General features: G+C 41.8%; 1 protein-coding gene across 3 annotated transcripts in view; it reads right to left on the bottom strand.

The window, feature by feature from the left end:
* LOC124605423 (inter-alpha-trypsin inhibitor heavy chain H4-like) overlaps window positions 1-8500 on the bottom strand; it is a 262768-nt gene extending 254268 nt beyond the window's left edge. For 2 of the 3 annotated variants that reach the window (XM_047137117.1, XM_047137099.1), the window contains exons 1-3: window positions 8386-8500; window positions 808-974; window positions 597-707 (exon numbers count right to left, since the gene is read on the bottom strand). In XM_047137117.1, coding sequence (XP_046993073.1) covers window positions 597-707; window positions 808-974; window positions 8386-8466 — 359 coding nt within the window. In that variant the 5' untranslated portion in view covers window positions 8467-8500. The remainder of the gene's footprint in view (window positions 1-596; window positions 708-807; window positions 975-8385) is intronic. The other variant, XM_047137090.1, reaches the window with a different exon arrangement.
* Between the last annotated feature and the right edge of the window lie 8085 nt (window positions 8501-16585).

Below are 16585 nucleotides of genomic sequence, written 5' to 3'. Positions count from 1 at the left end.
CTAAGGTAACATCAATTATGGTTTCACTTTAAGTGAAATGGGCAATTCTTAACATGTTGTTTTGTATCTCCAGATTGATGATATCTGAATAATTCGTTATCATGGCGTGCTTTGGGAAAATGGCCACAAACGTTTTGAAAAACAAATAAACCATTACACCTGCCATGTAGACCATCGTTGTTGCTAAAATGCTGTTTATTATTATATTTTCTAGTTGCCATTTCAAGATTTTATCTTTGTGCCGGCGAATTTTCGGAAGTCTCAAACCATGAGCTAAGGCTGATGTACCTTAGGGCAAGATTTCGGCTTTCCACACACGCGAGCCCGCGCATTACACTAAGCGCTGTGAGAGAAGCCGCGCCGCGCGAGATAAGCCGAGCGGTCTCGGCCGCTGCAGTCATGGTCTGTGCGGCTGGTCCCAGCGGAGGTTCGAGGCCTCCCTCGGGCATGGGTATGTGTGTTTGTCCTTAGGATAATTTAGGTTAAGTAGTGTGTAAGCTTAGGGACTGATGATCTTAGCAGTTAAGTCCCATAATATTTAAAAAAAAAAAAAAAAAAAAAAGAGAGAAAAAGAGAGAGAGAGCAGCCGCCGCTACCTGAGCTGCACGTGCGCGGCGCCCTGGCCGGCCTGCACGGCCTGCTGGTACTCCTCGCGCGCCTCCTCCTTCCCCTTCACGTACGCCTCGTACGCCTTGCCGTCCATCTCTCTGCAACAACACAACACGACAGTCAAACCATCTGGTGACGCCATATGGCACAGAAGCGTTACTGGTTGCAGGCGACGCTGCTAGCGGGTCTGCAACTCACATGACGAATCCCGATATGAAGGCGGTCTCCGGCAGGACGGCGTCGAAGCTGATTTCTCTGGACACGTTGGCTGTGTTGGCCACCCTGCTGGTCACCACTGTCTTGGCGTACCGGTTCCGCACGTGGCTCACCACATGGAGGCTGTACACGTCCGGAGGTGGATACTCCTGAAACAAGGCTCAACTTCAGTATTGTAGCAAGCTTTCTCATTGCTTCCCCCTTTCCCCTTGTTTTCTTCATTTTTTGCCCCATTCTTCTCCCTCATTTCCCCCACTTTCACCTTCAATTACTCCGCATTCACTCAGTTTTTATAGAAAGGAAAAAAAAATTGCGTGCAACACAACTCTAGTGGATCTGTAATCTTATAGACTGCGATACTTAATTAACTAATGGACTGATTGATTCTTTGTTGGCAGTTGGCCACTTGACCATATTGCCACCTCAGATGTCAACAAATGACTTTTCTAGCATCTAGAACTTCCTGTAAATAATTAAGAAACCTTTCATTGATGTTAATTACAGGAAGAGGTTCGAGCTATAGAAGAGATTACGAATCAAACAGTCGCCAACAAGGGGTTCACAGTGTACATAATTAATGAGGCGTAAATTTGGTAGTAGTATTTCCCCCACAAAAGTATTTTTCCTGCTATTCCAAACCGATCGATGTGTTGCCAAAAATTAGGACTTTTTATTGGTGGAGTCACCAAGGATCATACGCTCCCAAGTCCACTCGGAAACACTGTTTACTAGAAATTTGTTGGTTTCGGTACATAGTGAAGGTTAGCCTGTGAATCTGCTGCCTCATTTGTTGTCCATATGCTTAACTTTATTACTTTGAGGTTAGGCGTGCATGGGAAACTCATGGCACGAATTCGGTTGCACCTCCAGAAGACGTGTGCTATTTTGGCAGCTTCTGTAACGACACGTGCTCGCGTCCAGTTCTGCAACAAGCCGACCGCCAGCTCAGCGATGCTTCTGTGGTTGGCAAAGCGCTCATGCGTCCGAGCCCTCGTTCTCGTCACTACCAGCCACATGGCTCAGTAACTGCCTGTTTATTTCCTTCCGATTAGTTCATTCTCTCGGTACATCTAGTAATTTTCCCTAAGGGCCGAAACAAGCTTTTGTTTTTTTTTTCTTGTGTTTTAAGTATTCTTTTCTCTGCGGATAACTTATTTGTGTCCATAATAATCCATAATTGTGTATCATGGCCGTTCCTAGATTGCGAAGCCTGCCTACCATCCCCTTTGTGTCTGAGGCTAAAATATGGATTTTAAATTCAATTACAACAGCTCTGAAATTCTTCCGTAACGCTTCTACCTGTGCCTAAGAGGCTCAAACAAGCCACTATTGAAACATCTACTGCAGGCAGCGAACTCTTATTCTAACGGTCAAGGGCACTGGTAATATTTCCAGATAAACCATAATTTGTCTGTAAAACTGCAGGAAAGGCTGACAGAGTTGCAGGTACGTTTGTGATCGTCAGTATGAATGAAACATCGTATTTCCATTCTAACTAAAATTGTCCTTTCCATTTATTAATCTCGTCACTAGCGGTAAGAAATCAACGCATATATCGTAGGTCGCTCTGGTGTACTTAGTCGTAGTGAGAGTATCACGAAGTAATATTTAAATTTTGGTTTTGATTTTTGCCTGTTAACATATCTATTGAATTCTGTTTTACATATAAAATGAAATTTAATATGTCCGGTAGATGAATTTCTCAACTTCACATTTATTTTGTAAAAATAACACGTCGGTCACCACATAGCGTAGGTTTCAGCAATGTAATCCTATGCTGATGGATACCAAGGGGTTGGTTCAGCTAAGTAACTACTCGTACTAATGTTTCCCATCTTCATTCTCATTATCTCCTTTCCTCAAAAGTGCACGTATATTGAGCTCCAGGGCTTAATGTTGGTGGCTGTGTTGCGTAATGGTAGACTATTTGTGGTATCAAGTTCTTACTGCCGAGGGAATCAGAGAAAGAAGAAGATATCACAGCTGATACCTGCCATACTGAGACTTTGCCGTAATCCTGAAAACTGACTGCGTTTATATTTTGTGAAATTAGCTGCACATACAAAAGTTCACTCTGTAAAATGTAATTGTCGGTGACTGTTACGAAAGAAAACTTTTCATCCTCGCTGTGCACGATAATGTAAGTAATGAGTAAATAGGGTTATAATTTTATGATATGTTGATCTATTTCATTTCATAAACGGTACTTGGTAGCGTAACAGTCTTTGACAAGTGCACAGGGGCGAGTAATTCGGCTTACGGGTAATACTCGTATTTAATAGAGTAATGAACCTCCTACTGGCATTCGAGAGTTTCTGCATAGTCTGGTGCAATGGCATAACAACCGTAACATTAACAGTGACAGTTTTTGTAGAAATAAAGAGGCGACACCATTTTCGTCAAGGCTGAGAATGCCAGAATGGTGCAGTCTCGATTTTATGGACACCTAAGACCTCGGTATCATTTTTAAGTTTTTCCCTGCTCTCGTATTTTAGAGAAAACTGTCGTTGTTAATATCAGAACTGTATTATATTAGCGTACTACTCTTTACTGGAGGTCTCCAGCGAAGTGGGCATCGGTTATTCGCAATATAAACCTTTTGGTGGTGGCTGCATCAATAATTCACGAGAATATAACACTATTCACCACATTACAAATACTTTCTTTCATTGCAACTTGCATTTACTTTAATTTGCATTACTTAATGATGCAAGGATAAATTTCACCAAAGGATCAAAGGTTAATAATTTTTTCAGCGAGTTTAGCTGCTGGGTGTGAAAGCAGACTACATACGGCTCGATCCTGCGACGATATATAGCCAATGTTTCAAATAGAGCCGTCCATCGGCCAGCTGCCTCCAGTGCTTAATCCCGTCACAAGGTGTAGAGTAAGCAGCGTTAGGGCAGGTCAGCTGGAAACCTTGTCTTGAAAGTGCTGAGAAGTAAGGTAATACGGGTATCTAAAAGGCGCTGATGACTGCTGATAAAGCCGGCCGGAGGGGCCGTGAGGTTCTAGGCGCTACAGTCTGGAGCCGAGCGACCGCTACGGTCGCAGGTTCGAATCCTGCCTCGGGCATGAATGTATATGATGTCCTTAGGTTAGTTAGGTTTAATTAGTTCTAAGTTCTAGGCGACTGATGACCTCAGAAGTTAAGTCGCATAGTGCTCAGAGCCATTTGAACCATTCTTGAACCGCTGATAAGGCACACCTTTTGGTGGGGCCAGCTGAACCCGCATGTTCGGCGTTATTAGACACAGCCTATACCCAAACCGGATTGCGAAGGGGCGGTTAGCGAATCTTGTAAGTGACAGTGTAGTAGGTGGGTTTGGCCTCATTCGAGGCCAAATTCCGATGAGAGCGTGAAGAAGGACGACACCTCTCTTAGGATGAAGTTATGCAGAACATCCCCTATCGTACCTACGTTCGTTCACGCTGCAAATTGTTCAATAAATGAGAATGCAGATCAGATTTTACAATATGTTTGTTTCATTAAAACACTATGGATGTGAAAGGAAAACAATATGAATTGCCTGTAGTCTGTACACTGACATTGTTTGTATCTCAGAGTATCATTTACGTTGGGAAAAAAATTGTAAAGCTTCCTTTAGAGGAATGCATCATACTGATTTCTATGAAAGGAGTTCGTTGCAGAAGGGAGGTGTGCCGTTTATGCCAAACGTATGATCTTATTCATGAGAGATGAGATCTCAAAAGTCTGTAAAAACAAAATATTTGAAAACGCGCAGAGGAGTTTGAATTTTCAGGGAAAAAACTGTCGTTATAGACCTCCGCAGATTCTCCCAGTGTAGACTACAGAGTTTGCCTTCGCAGACTTGATAATGTGCAAGGCTCGGTTCTTAAGAAAGACAGGAGGCTGAGCTCGTATGACGATGTTAATATAAACTCTCTGACTGATTCGCCAGAAGAAAGAAGGTTAACAGATTTGCATGAATATGACAACCTGGTACAGACAGTATACTTTACAACTAGAGTTCAGAGAAAATCGGCATAGTGATAGACAATATATTCGTAGTTTGTTCTCTAGTTAATGGGCAGTGTGAGAAAATTACCAAATTACTGTCAGACCATGAGGCACAGATTGTAATACAGAAATGAATCGAAGCAGAATCATATCCCGAAGCAGTAAACAAAAATTTTGAGATACGACTCCACTTGCAATTCACACGTTTAAAACCGGTGTCTAATGGCTGGAGTTGAAAGAAGCCTACAGTCTTTCCAATTATGAAGGTGCAAGCACATGTGAACCAATAATAAGTGACCGATTTTTATAAGTGATATCATGTAAGAGGAAAAAGGAGCTGTATCATAACGTAAAGGACACCCAGAGCCCAGTAACAAAAATTTGCTGTAGGGAATACTGCAAAGAGCAATAGATTTGTTACCAGGCAGGCTGAAACAATTTATTACACCAGGAGAATAGAAACCACTCGGAACAGAATTAAAACTTTATGGTTAATTGTGAAAGAAGTACACGGCAGAATATATGTGTGCTCGACGTGTTCCACCTCTGGTTTGTGAGAGTGAAACTGTTAGTTATCCGCCAGAGTTGTGTAAAATATTTAATTACCACTTCTTAGGAATACGCGACAAGCTAAATCAAAATTTTATTGGTACAGATAAACATAAAGAACATCCCGAGACAATAATATCATATGTAGCTACAGAAAACAAGGAAAGTCGAAACTGAAATCAATTATTCCATTATTAAAGAGTAAAGACGCCTGAGGATATGATGAAATTTCAAGTAGGGCTAAGAAGACCAACGCACCATTCATTGGTTTTGTTCTTAGTCACATGTACAATCAATCTTTCAGCAGTGGTCACTTTCCTGACTGTTTGAAATACTCGTTGGCGAAATCAGTTTATAAAAACTGAAGCTACAACATGAAATGTGTGAAACAGATAACGTAAAGAATCACCGTCCAATTTAATTGCTATCAATGATTTCAAAAGTTTTGGGAAAGCCGTGTATACGAGAGTATTGACACGACTCAGTAGGAACAATTTTCTGTCAGAGTCTCAGTTTAGTTTTAGGAACGGGGTATCCGCAGAATACGTCACTTTTTGCTTATTTATGAGGCAGTGGTAGGGCTATATGGTAGGTTGAGGACAGGAAGTGTTTCCTTTGATTCCGAAAAAGTCATTTGATTGTGTAGACCACTCAATAATTTTTCATAAATTGTAACAGCATAGTTTGGGGGAAAAGTTTATCAGTGACTTAGTTCAGATCTGCAAAGTAGAAAGCAGAATGTTGTCCTCCACTGTGCGCAAAGGGGGAAAGGTTTGGATCTGACAGGAGTCATGTAATGTGGGAACGGGTCCATCGCTTATCTTGATATACATCACTGATCTGCCAATAAACAGGACATATAACACAAAAATTATTCGCTTTGCAGATGACACGGCTATTATTTAAAAGACGTGGAACGTAATATAAATTATATAGCTAACAAGGTAGCCAGTAACATTAGCACGTGGCTTTCAGAGAAGAGATTAACTCTTAAGTGTAACAAAACGCAGTAGGTAAAGGTTTGTAAAAGGAACATTTTATTGTTAGAAGGTCACAAAACAGTCAATGAAATCGACAATTTTAAATCGTTGGGGCGGAGTGAAGATGAAAGGCTTTCTTGTAAGAACCACGTTGAAGATCTTGTGCAGGAAGTAAATGCTGCTATCTTCACTGCAAGTATGGTCTTCACTGTCACTGACAATGAAACGCGACAGTCTGTCTACTCTGTTTTCTTTCACTCTGTACCTCCTATGATGTTACGTTTTGAGAGAGTTCTGTACTCTCAAAAAAATACCCTTCGTCCTGAAACGGGTGGTCACTCATATCTGCGGTGTCATTTCACTGACTTCGTATAGGCCGCTGTTCACGTATCTCAGGATTCTAACTCTGCCAGCCTCATACATGAATTCCTTCATCATGATCATCATGATGTATGTTGTTGACAATAGTGCTTCTTTCAGAAGAAACTGCAACCCCCTGGATATTTCCTGAAGCACTGTACAAAAGCAGTATGTAATATTCAGAAAATTTAACGCTGAATAAAAGTCAGTAGAAATAAAAATGATAAAACCGAAGTATTCAAATCGAAGTTGAAGGGTTTCGTTGAGGCATAAACTTTCTATTTGCACATGAGTTCTTCGCAGTAGTTGAGAACTTTTCTTTGTTGTGTGCTATCTATTCCATTACTCTCTCTTTGCACGTTTTATTAATTATTTAATTCTTTGTTTATAAACCTTCCAGTCAGCATTCTTTAATCAGTGCAGTGACTCGTTCTATGGCCATGTAGCTCTGGCTCGCATGGTCCCACGGAACTTGATAAACAAATAAATAAATGAATCAACTCATCCCTCGACGGATTCTGCTGGCGGAAATCAAGTTTCGATATCTTGAACTATTTGTAGTAAAAGTTAAAGTATTTGTGTGAGGTTAATGTTGCCGCTACTGCGTTGGTGTTGAATTCTGAAGTAACCAGTTATAACCTCGATAGCTGAAGTAATTTGCGTCTCCAGGATTTGTTATTTGGTCAGCAGAGAAAGAACAATGGGTACCCTAAAGTTACTCGTCGGCACACTGCGTCATTGTCGTAAGATTGTTGCCACATCTCACCTTACAGTCTCAAGGAGAGTGATCACATGATGTTAACACATTGACCGTCCCTCTGCCGAAAATGATGAGTAGCATGGCTGCTTCGTCTTTGTCAAGAAGGCACTGACTTCGAAGAGCAAAAGAAGGAAGGGAGGAATACGAGGTCATATTTTGGAATAATGGTGATGGCCGTATGGGAATCTGACTGTCCTTCTCACGGGTATCGGTCCAGTGCGATAAGAGTGTATCGATGTAGGACAATGTATCGATGGCTCACAAAGTGGAGGCTGTTGTTTTAAACACCGTCTCGGGTTATGTTGGGTTTTGAAACTCCCTTTGCCAAAAAAATATGTATAGCGTAACAAGTAAATACGAAAGAATTAAATGAATTTATCTTGCTGTGTAGGGCGATAGACAGTTACATTACAGAAACCTAGAGGGCAAAATCGTTGAGAAGTTATGAGTGCGCTGTGGTTTCCTACTCGGAGACATAGGTTTTCATTCGAATCTTTTTGCTGGAAGAAAATTTCGCCACTAGTGGTCGGCTAGCAATGAGGATAGAGGTATTGGTGAACATTTCTCACAGTGTACGAATAAACACGACGTCATGCACATCCATTACAGCCACCTACATTCAACAGATACGTTTGCGACACAAGTGTCATACAGCAGGAGTAAAGAAGTCAGTGTACGTGGAGGCAGGGAATCCATTCTTTACAACAGAATGCTCTATTTCACGGACGCACAGCATATCTGCGTGACCCAGGCACTTAACACACTGCTAGGGGGCAAACACGACGTCTTGTATGGAATGATTCTGAATTTTATCTCGTTCACCTGTTGGAAATCCCTACTAGTACTGCAAGTCCCTTGGGGCAGAGAACGCTGAGAAGTTCCTTGTGATTGCCTCCCACACGTTAATAAGGAATGAGTCGTCTACTCACCGGCGCGTCCTCAGCTGCGGCCAAGGTCAGCGTGAACACCGCCACGAGCGCCGTGGCAACAACTGCCTCCCAGGTGCGCATGCTGTCTGCGACTGGCCGGAGACGCGCCGCCGCCTCCATATAAAACAGCAGCAGCGGCTATCTCTGCATCTGCTTTCACAGAAAGTGACGTCTCAAGACGCCGATCCCTGGAAGCACCTGACCGCCGTTGCAGCTTCCGCCATCTTCAATGGGCGCAAGTTGTACACACCTCGCGAAATGTCACCTCTCAGCAACGTGCTTTCCTGTGAGGGAACATGCATTGAGGACTACAGTTCTCGGCAACCGCTAAAAAAATATGATTTGAAAATAGCTCCACAGTGAACTAATTAGATATGTTGCTGTTACTGTACTGGGCCTGTTTTACATCACATCCACGTTTTATCAACAAGTTTTACACGTACGAGGAAACGAAATTTAAGTTCAGTCTACTAGAAATGAGACGTCATAAAAGTATGCTTCGGAAATCGCCATCATCTGTATGAAGTAGATGATGTTACTAATGATTATTATTATTTATCCCCCACCTTTCCAATTAAAACAGGCTTACGACAAGGAGGCGCTCTTTCAAGTGTCCTCTTCAACCTTACATTAGAGAAAGTGTTTCGGGAGGGTATTTTATATTTATACTATGGTCTCCGATTCGAACACAGTGAAGTAAAACTCGTGGCTTATGCAGATGATGTAGTGTTGCTGAGTGAAACTGAAGAAGAACTGAAAGACATGTATAGATCTCTCAGGCACAGTGCCAGCAAAATGGGACTTTTAATTAACCAAGAGAAAACAGAACATACGGAAATAGGTCGAGTCATAAACCCAAATCCTTACTTTGAAATTGACCAACATTCTAAATTCAGAAAATTTATTCAGTTTAAATACCATGGATCACATTTAAACAGTAAAATATCATAACAATGGATATAAACGAAAGAATAGCCTCAGGGTCAAGATGTCTGTATTCTAGGCAACCCACTCAAAGGTAAAGCTTTGTCAGTCACCACAAAGATGAAGATATACAACACTATCATCTGCCCCATAGTACTGTACGGTTCAGAAATCTGGACTCTTACAAACAATGAAAGAGAAAAACTGAATGTTTTCGAAAGAAAAGTAATGAGAAAAATCTGGGGACCTGTGTTAGAGAATGGCGTATGGGGAATTCGAAAGAACAATGAAATTTATCAGCTAATGAAGCAACCCACTATCATCCAGAAATTAAAAAGTAGGAGAATACAATGGGCTGGACATGTGGCTAGAATGGAAAACAACAGAATCACCAAAAAAGCATTTGAAGGAACTCTCCAGGGGCCGTTGGGCCGACCTCGTACAAGATGGAAAGATGACACAGAAAAGGACATCGCAGCATTAGGAATTTCCACAGGGTGGAGAGAGACTGCGAGAGATAGAAGGCGGTGGGAGCAGATAGTTGATGCAGCGCGTGGTCCACATGGCCTGTGATCGCTGAGGAGAAGAGGAAGAAGAAGAACTTTTAACGGAAGTGTGTTACAAGTCACATTGCAAATAATTAAACTAAATGGTACAGTTTGGCCACGATTAGTTGGCCATTTTTACAGGTGCCGCCAGTAGTGGAGAGAATTGACGTTAGTTGTAAGACATCTACTTCAATACGAGCGCTGCCAATATATCGGCGTGTATCACATCTGGTTTTGTATAAGCGCACTATATATTAATGGTGCCAGCACTGCGGCAAGGAGGTTGTGCCACCTTCCTCTCAGTGCTCCTCTCCCACCGGCAGTCCTATTGTAGAGGTAAGACTCGCCTCATACTGCTTCCAGCAGCCACCGCGCGAATCATCAACTTATCAGGGACAATTATACAAGGTGATTCCGTGATGGTGCTACAAATTTTCTGGGATGATGGAGACTGTAACTGTATCAAACTGAGGTAAGAGCCGCTGGTCTGGAAACGACCGAGTTGCGAAAAGCTTTCTGATACTTCTGACAGTGGAATACACGTACCAGTACTGATGCAGCTAACACTGTAGGTTAGGCAACATTGACAGGTAGTAGAACTCGGTTTGTTTCAAGTGTCTGGTGTTCCATAAATTCTTCCTGGATGTTGTTTCTTGTCAAGCAGCGATGTTTTAATATAGATTCATTATGAAGGAGTCACCGTTAAGGATAATTTTCCTGCCAGCCTTGAGGTGTTCATAATTTCCTTGAAATACTTAATCGAAATTTTGGACTAACTTTGTAAACAAGACGACGAGAGCCCCTTGTTTTAATCTGTCTCTGCGCTACATCTTTAGTGATGACATAGTCTAAATGCTGTAATGCAACATAAATATGCGTTTCATTAAGCAGTTTTTCCTTTTGCTCTCCTTCCTGACGCCAGTTGCCTCCTTTATTGTAAAACATACGGCCCTTTCTCAGGAAAATAAACAACTAGTACTTTTAACTGGTATAGCGTCTGTCATTGAAACTAGTCATGTGCACTAAGAATAGGAACAGTTTCCTTTCGCTCAATACGGCTTATTTATATTGCTATTTGGGCACTTGGAACCATAGTCTCTTTCTAGATTTAACTACGTACGGAAGACATATAGAAGGAGGGATCCTAAGCGCAACCGGGAGTGCAAATGCTTGTCATTGGGTCAAACTGATGACTGTACGCTTTACGTGACAATCTTGAAACATGCACGTCATTAGCGACCTAAAACCACACAGGCATTCGGCAGAAAGCAGCGCTCTACTTACATGCTGATTATTTATCTTTTTAAGGTTGAATAACAAGTACTCTGTTGTTGATTTACTGATTTTTGTATACATGAAACGATTTTTCGACTCATGTAGCGATCTTCAGAAAACAACTGACTAGCCTCTGGAAGTAACACTAGCTCTTGGGTAACCGAACAATATAAGCAAATTTACAAACCACTTGCATCAAAGTTGTTTCTTAAAATTAAAATTACGCTTTAGCAAATGGGCAAAATTAAGCACAATAAATAATTGAACTACGCAATATTACAGACAAAATGTTTGATTACGTAAAAAGTAGTGTTCCTTCCGAACGCTAGTCAGTTGTTTCCTGAAGATGGCACAGTGAGCTGCAAACTAGTTCGAAATGAAAAATTAGTAGAACAAAAACAGTATACTTGTTATTCAACTGATCTACCAAGAAGTAAAGGAGAAATCCGGAAACAGTATTTATCTTTTATTTGTCCATTTATTGTTTGAGTTTCAGACTGTAAATACATTTAGTTACCATCTCCAAGCACATTGTGCAATTGGTAATTAATTCTGTCAAGGTATAATAATAATTCTTATATCTTTGTCTAATAACTATTTTGTGAAATCCTCAAACCAGATAATAAAAGTATTTTGGTTCACCGTAATTTCGGCATCAATTTCGGCAGCAATTTCGGCATCACTTAAGTCATATTTAATGCTAAATTTTAGGCATAACCATAGGATTCATTAAATAGGTATATAAACTTTACTTAAACGAAAAAGTAAATGAAATAAAATATGTCAAGTTAGGTCGGTGCCGTGATTGCGACCTTCCTATTACTTCAGAGTAATTTTAACCTTTACATCACAACTAATGTCATTACAAGTTATTAATGTTTCATACTTTTGTATTGTATCAGCTGTATTAGCGAAAACTGTAAGTAATGAACAAATAAATATAAATAGTTCTGGACGATTCCTCAAGTTCTTAGTACTCTCCAGATCCTACATCTCTGATTGCATATCCATGTCAAAGAATTCGACAGAGTGTCTCTGTAAAAAGTTCACTCATCTGCTACGTCTACGTCAAGTATACGCTTAGAATTTCTGTTCATAACATTGAAATCGCAGGAAATGTCGTGCACGATTGAACCGCTCTGACGTTACTAAGGGGAAAGATATTGCCCCTAATAGCAGCGTCTATTTGCTTGAAGGCATAGGTGCGGCAGATGAACCGGATCTTCCTGCTGCAGCTGGAGCGTGGCGCGGACCTGGTATTACGAGTGAGGCGCGGGCGCCGGTCGTAGGTTGGTACGGCACGAACACAAGGCCGCCTATTTCTGCACATCAGTCAACTCTTCCTTGAATTTATCTGTGACCCCTCTATTTGTTGCGTCAGTGAGGAGTTAGTTTGTAGCTATCAAGTACTCATCATCTTCGTACGTCACGGGGTAACACGTCTAAACGGAAGCTACAATAGCTTTCCCTCTTCTTCTAGCTACAGCAATGCGGAAACATTATTTAAAAGCGTGGTATTTTATGCACTTTAGGCCGCACATAGACCGTAACCAAGTAAGGATGAACAGCACGTTGGCATTTGAGAGTATACAAGGAGAATAGGTTTTAGCAAGAAAATGAAAATACATGAATCTTAAGGTAAATAGTAGTTAGTGCAAAAACGTTACATCAGAGTGACTGAAAGATATCAGTAAAGATATGACTGCAGAGAAAATCGACAGAATATACTGAAAGATTGTGCGTAAATTTGGAGAAGGAAATGTAAAGGTGTTAACCAAAGCGTAAAAATGTACGAAGGGATTTCAAAAGGTATCGCTACGCCCGTGACGGCATGCGCTCTCGCTAAGTTCCAAAACGCCGCTCCTAAAAACGGGACCTTTTCGGGACATATCTCGGGGTCTATTGGGGATAGAAAGGTAACCAGTGTTTCGGGTAGACCTTGGACTCGGGACCATTAGTATACCCAGTAGAACGATCGTGTTACTGGTAACTATCCTACAGTACAGGCTGAAAGTCTGAATATTACACACTTCCTCCAGCTTTGGCAAATAGAACAAATCTATTCCCCATTTTTCGATTAGATATGATCCATGGTGCGCCTGAAGGTACTTACGGAGGCTCTATTTGGTTCACGGATGTTTCCTGAGAAAAACCGCAAAAAGCGTTTTTCACCATTTTTTCGCCTTCAGCGGCGGAAATGTACACTCAATCGCCAAATAAACTAGTACAGGCATGCGTATTCAAATATGGTGATATGTAAACAGGCAGGACACGGCGCTGTGGTCGACAACGCCTATATAATACAACACGTGTCTGGCGCAGTTACTGCTGCTACAGTGACAGGTTATTAAATGAGTTTGAGCATGGTGTTATACTCGGCGCACGAGGGATGGGACGCAGCATCTCCGAGATAGCGATGAAGAGGCGATTTTCCCGTAAGACCATTTCACGAGTGTACCGTGAACATCAAGAATCCGGTAAAACGTCAAATCTCCGACATCGCTGCTTCCGGTGAAAGATGCTGCAAGAACGGGACCAAAGACGACTGAAGAGAATCGCTGAAAGTGATAAAAGTACAACCCTTCCGCAGATTGCTGCAGATATCAACAATGGGCCATCAACAAGTGTCAGCGTGCGAATCATTCAAAGAGGCATCATCGATATGGGCTTTCGGAGCCAAAGGCCTACTCGTGTACCACCGACGACGGCACGACACAAAGCTTTACGTCTCGCCTGGGCCCTTCAAACCAACACTGGACAGTTGATGACTGAAAACATGTTGCCTGGTCGAACGGTTCTCGTTTCAAGTTGTATGGGGCGGATGGGCACGTATGGATATGGAGTCAACGTCATGAATCCATGGAACCTGCATGTCAGCTGGGGACTGTTCAAGCTGGTGGAGGCTCTGTAATGGTGTGAGGCGCGTGCAGTTGGAGTGATATGGGTCTCCCGATGACATGTATCCATTCATGTACATTGTGCATTCCGACTGACTCAGCAATTCCAAGAGGACAATGCGACACACCACACGTCCAGAAATGGTACAGAGTGGTTCCAGGAACTCTCTTCCGAGTTTAAACGCTTCCACTGGCCACCAAATTCCCCAGACATGAACATTATTGAGCACATGTGGGGTGTCTTGCAAGGTGTTGTTCAGAAGAAATCTCCACCCTCTCGTACTCTTACTGATTTATGGATTCGTGGTGTCAGTTCCCTCCAGCACCACTAAAGACATTAGTCGAGTCCATGCCTCGTCGTGTTGCGGCACTTCTGCGTGCTCATGCGGACTTTACAGGATATTAGGCAGGTGTATCAGTTTCTGTGGCTCTTCAGTGTAAACAACTATCTGCAGCAAATTACTCGAAATTTAACGGTATAGAATCTAAACATTCATCCAGAAATGACATCTTCCCGTTTTCATTTTTCTGTATCCGTTATAAAGAAACACCTCAAAAATATGATTCCCGTGTATCCCAACAACACTGCGGATTTCAAGACAGATATGCACTGAAAATGGTTGAAATATTTAGGACATATTTTTAAGATCACGATTAGGAGGAATCTTGAAAATTTTCTTAATATCTTTACCCGTTTCCGAGATACAGAGATTCAAAGATACCCTAGTTATACACATAAAATACTCTCGTAAAATCGATATGAGGCGAATATATATAATGTAACGTAGGTCGGAGAAATATTCTGTAGAGTGTCTCTGTTATCATCAGAAGTGTTCTGGGAAACCCACATTATAGTACTAAAGAACACGCAAAATGTTTGTGCACATTAAATCCGGTATAAAGTTTAAAATAACTTGTGCATTATTTCAATTTCATATAAGTAAACTATCAATAAAGTTCTTTTCATATGAGTGACATGCCCTGCTGTATCAGGGACGAGAATGTATCCAGCGGAAAAGTACTCCTATCGGAACACAAAAAAGGAGAATGTTATTGAAGGACTTTGATTGAAAAGTGGGGTACCGGTGGCCTCATTCTACCTTCCACAGCACCTTTAAAAATGTTCCAAAAGTTTTAGCATGCACACATAATCGCGCTTCTTTATGCTGAGCGAGGAGACAGTGGCAGTCGGAAGGAGATGGAAAAGTAATAAATACTGGGAGCTAGTAGACAGTGGTTGTAGTATGGAAAGAGAGAAGGACACAATGGCTACTTGAGAGAAAGAATGGGAAACAGTGGGAATGGAACATAGCTGACAGTGACAGAACAGAGCCGGGAAAAGAGAGGAGGCACTGTCAGTGGGAGAGGAATGAAGAGATTGGGGAAATAGAAGTGAGCGAGAGCCAGTGATAATAAGACAGTGACAAAACGAGGAAGGGGAGGATAGTGACAATGAGAAGATACAGCAGCAGTGGGAAGGAATGAAGGCGATAGTAGCGGTAATAGAGAGGAAACAGAACGAAGGAGACTGTGACTATAGGGCAGGAGACATTGACAGAGAGACACAAAGAGATAATGGCAATGAAGTGGGCCGCGTGACTGAGTGAGGATGGACAAGTAGGAATGGACGGGTATGATCGACTTACGGCCGATGGACTAAAGGATGTGAGCGAGTTACAATTAGGGGAGCTTGTGGACATGAGAGATGATTTGCATGTTAAGAAGAACGGGAATATGTTCGCATGCCAAAATTTTTGGGAAATTTTTTGAAGTTGCTGCGGAAGGTGGGATAGATAGGTGTGTTTTGAACCGACACACATTGGCCTTTTTTTCCCTGGTGGTGTTTACAATATTATGGCAGGCCAAGTGGCTTTTATTGAATGCTGCACTACACGTCAAAGTCACACAGATATATGACACTATTTTAAAATATACTCGTCAAGTCTCTATAACAACGGTCGGAACGTTCTACCAATCATTCAGTTATTCGACAGCAGAAGTGCGATCAGTAAACATATGCTGGAAAGATGGAAATCCCATGGTGCATGATTTGTACTTCCAGACCAGCGTCACCCAAGTCTGTACGGACTTGGACAAATTGTTGGCACCATTTCACCACACCTGCACCCGAAATTGCATTTAGTCCACATACCGCAGCAATTTAAAGGCGAACCTGTGTACAATTTAGGCGTTTTGCCCAAAGTAATTGAACAGTACCGCATTCATACTTCACCTAATGAGTACGTTTCGAGTTCCCACACCATTTCGTTCGCAGTCTGTTACGAACTTTTTATCCGTACCGAAGTAAAACTGTGTCTATAGTAGGGCCAAAAATGCAGTCGCTTCTCACAATGCGCCACTCTTTTTGCGTCATAGTATGAGATGACATTTGTAACTTAGTTTCGATCTGAGCTCAAACAAGCCAGCGGTAGTTGATGGCATTGCTTCGAAACTACTGAAATCTGTGGGAGGTGTAGGAACTAGAAGATTATTTGAGTTACTGGCACCTTCAAACCGGATGGCTTGACATAAAATTTCCAGGAAAGCATTACAATC

The sequence above is a fragment of the Schistocerca americana genome, chromosome 1 (assembly GCF_021461395.2).
Source record: "Schistocerca americana isolate TAMUIC-IGC-003095 chromosome 1, iqSchAmer2.1, whole genome shotgun sequence".
NCBI lineage: Eukaryota > Metazoa > Arthropoda > Insecta > Orthoptera > Acrididae > Schistocerca > Schistocerca americana.
The sequence above is the reverse complement of the archived record's forward strand: the minus strand, read 5'-3'. Positions and strand labels throughout refer to the sequence as shown.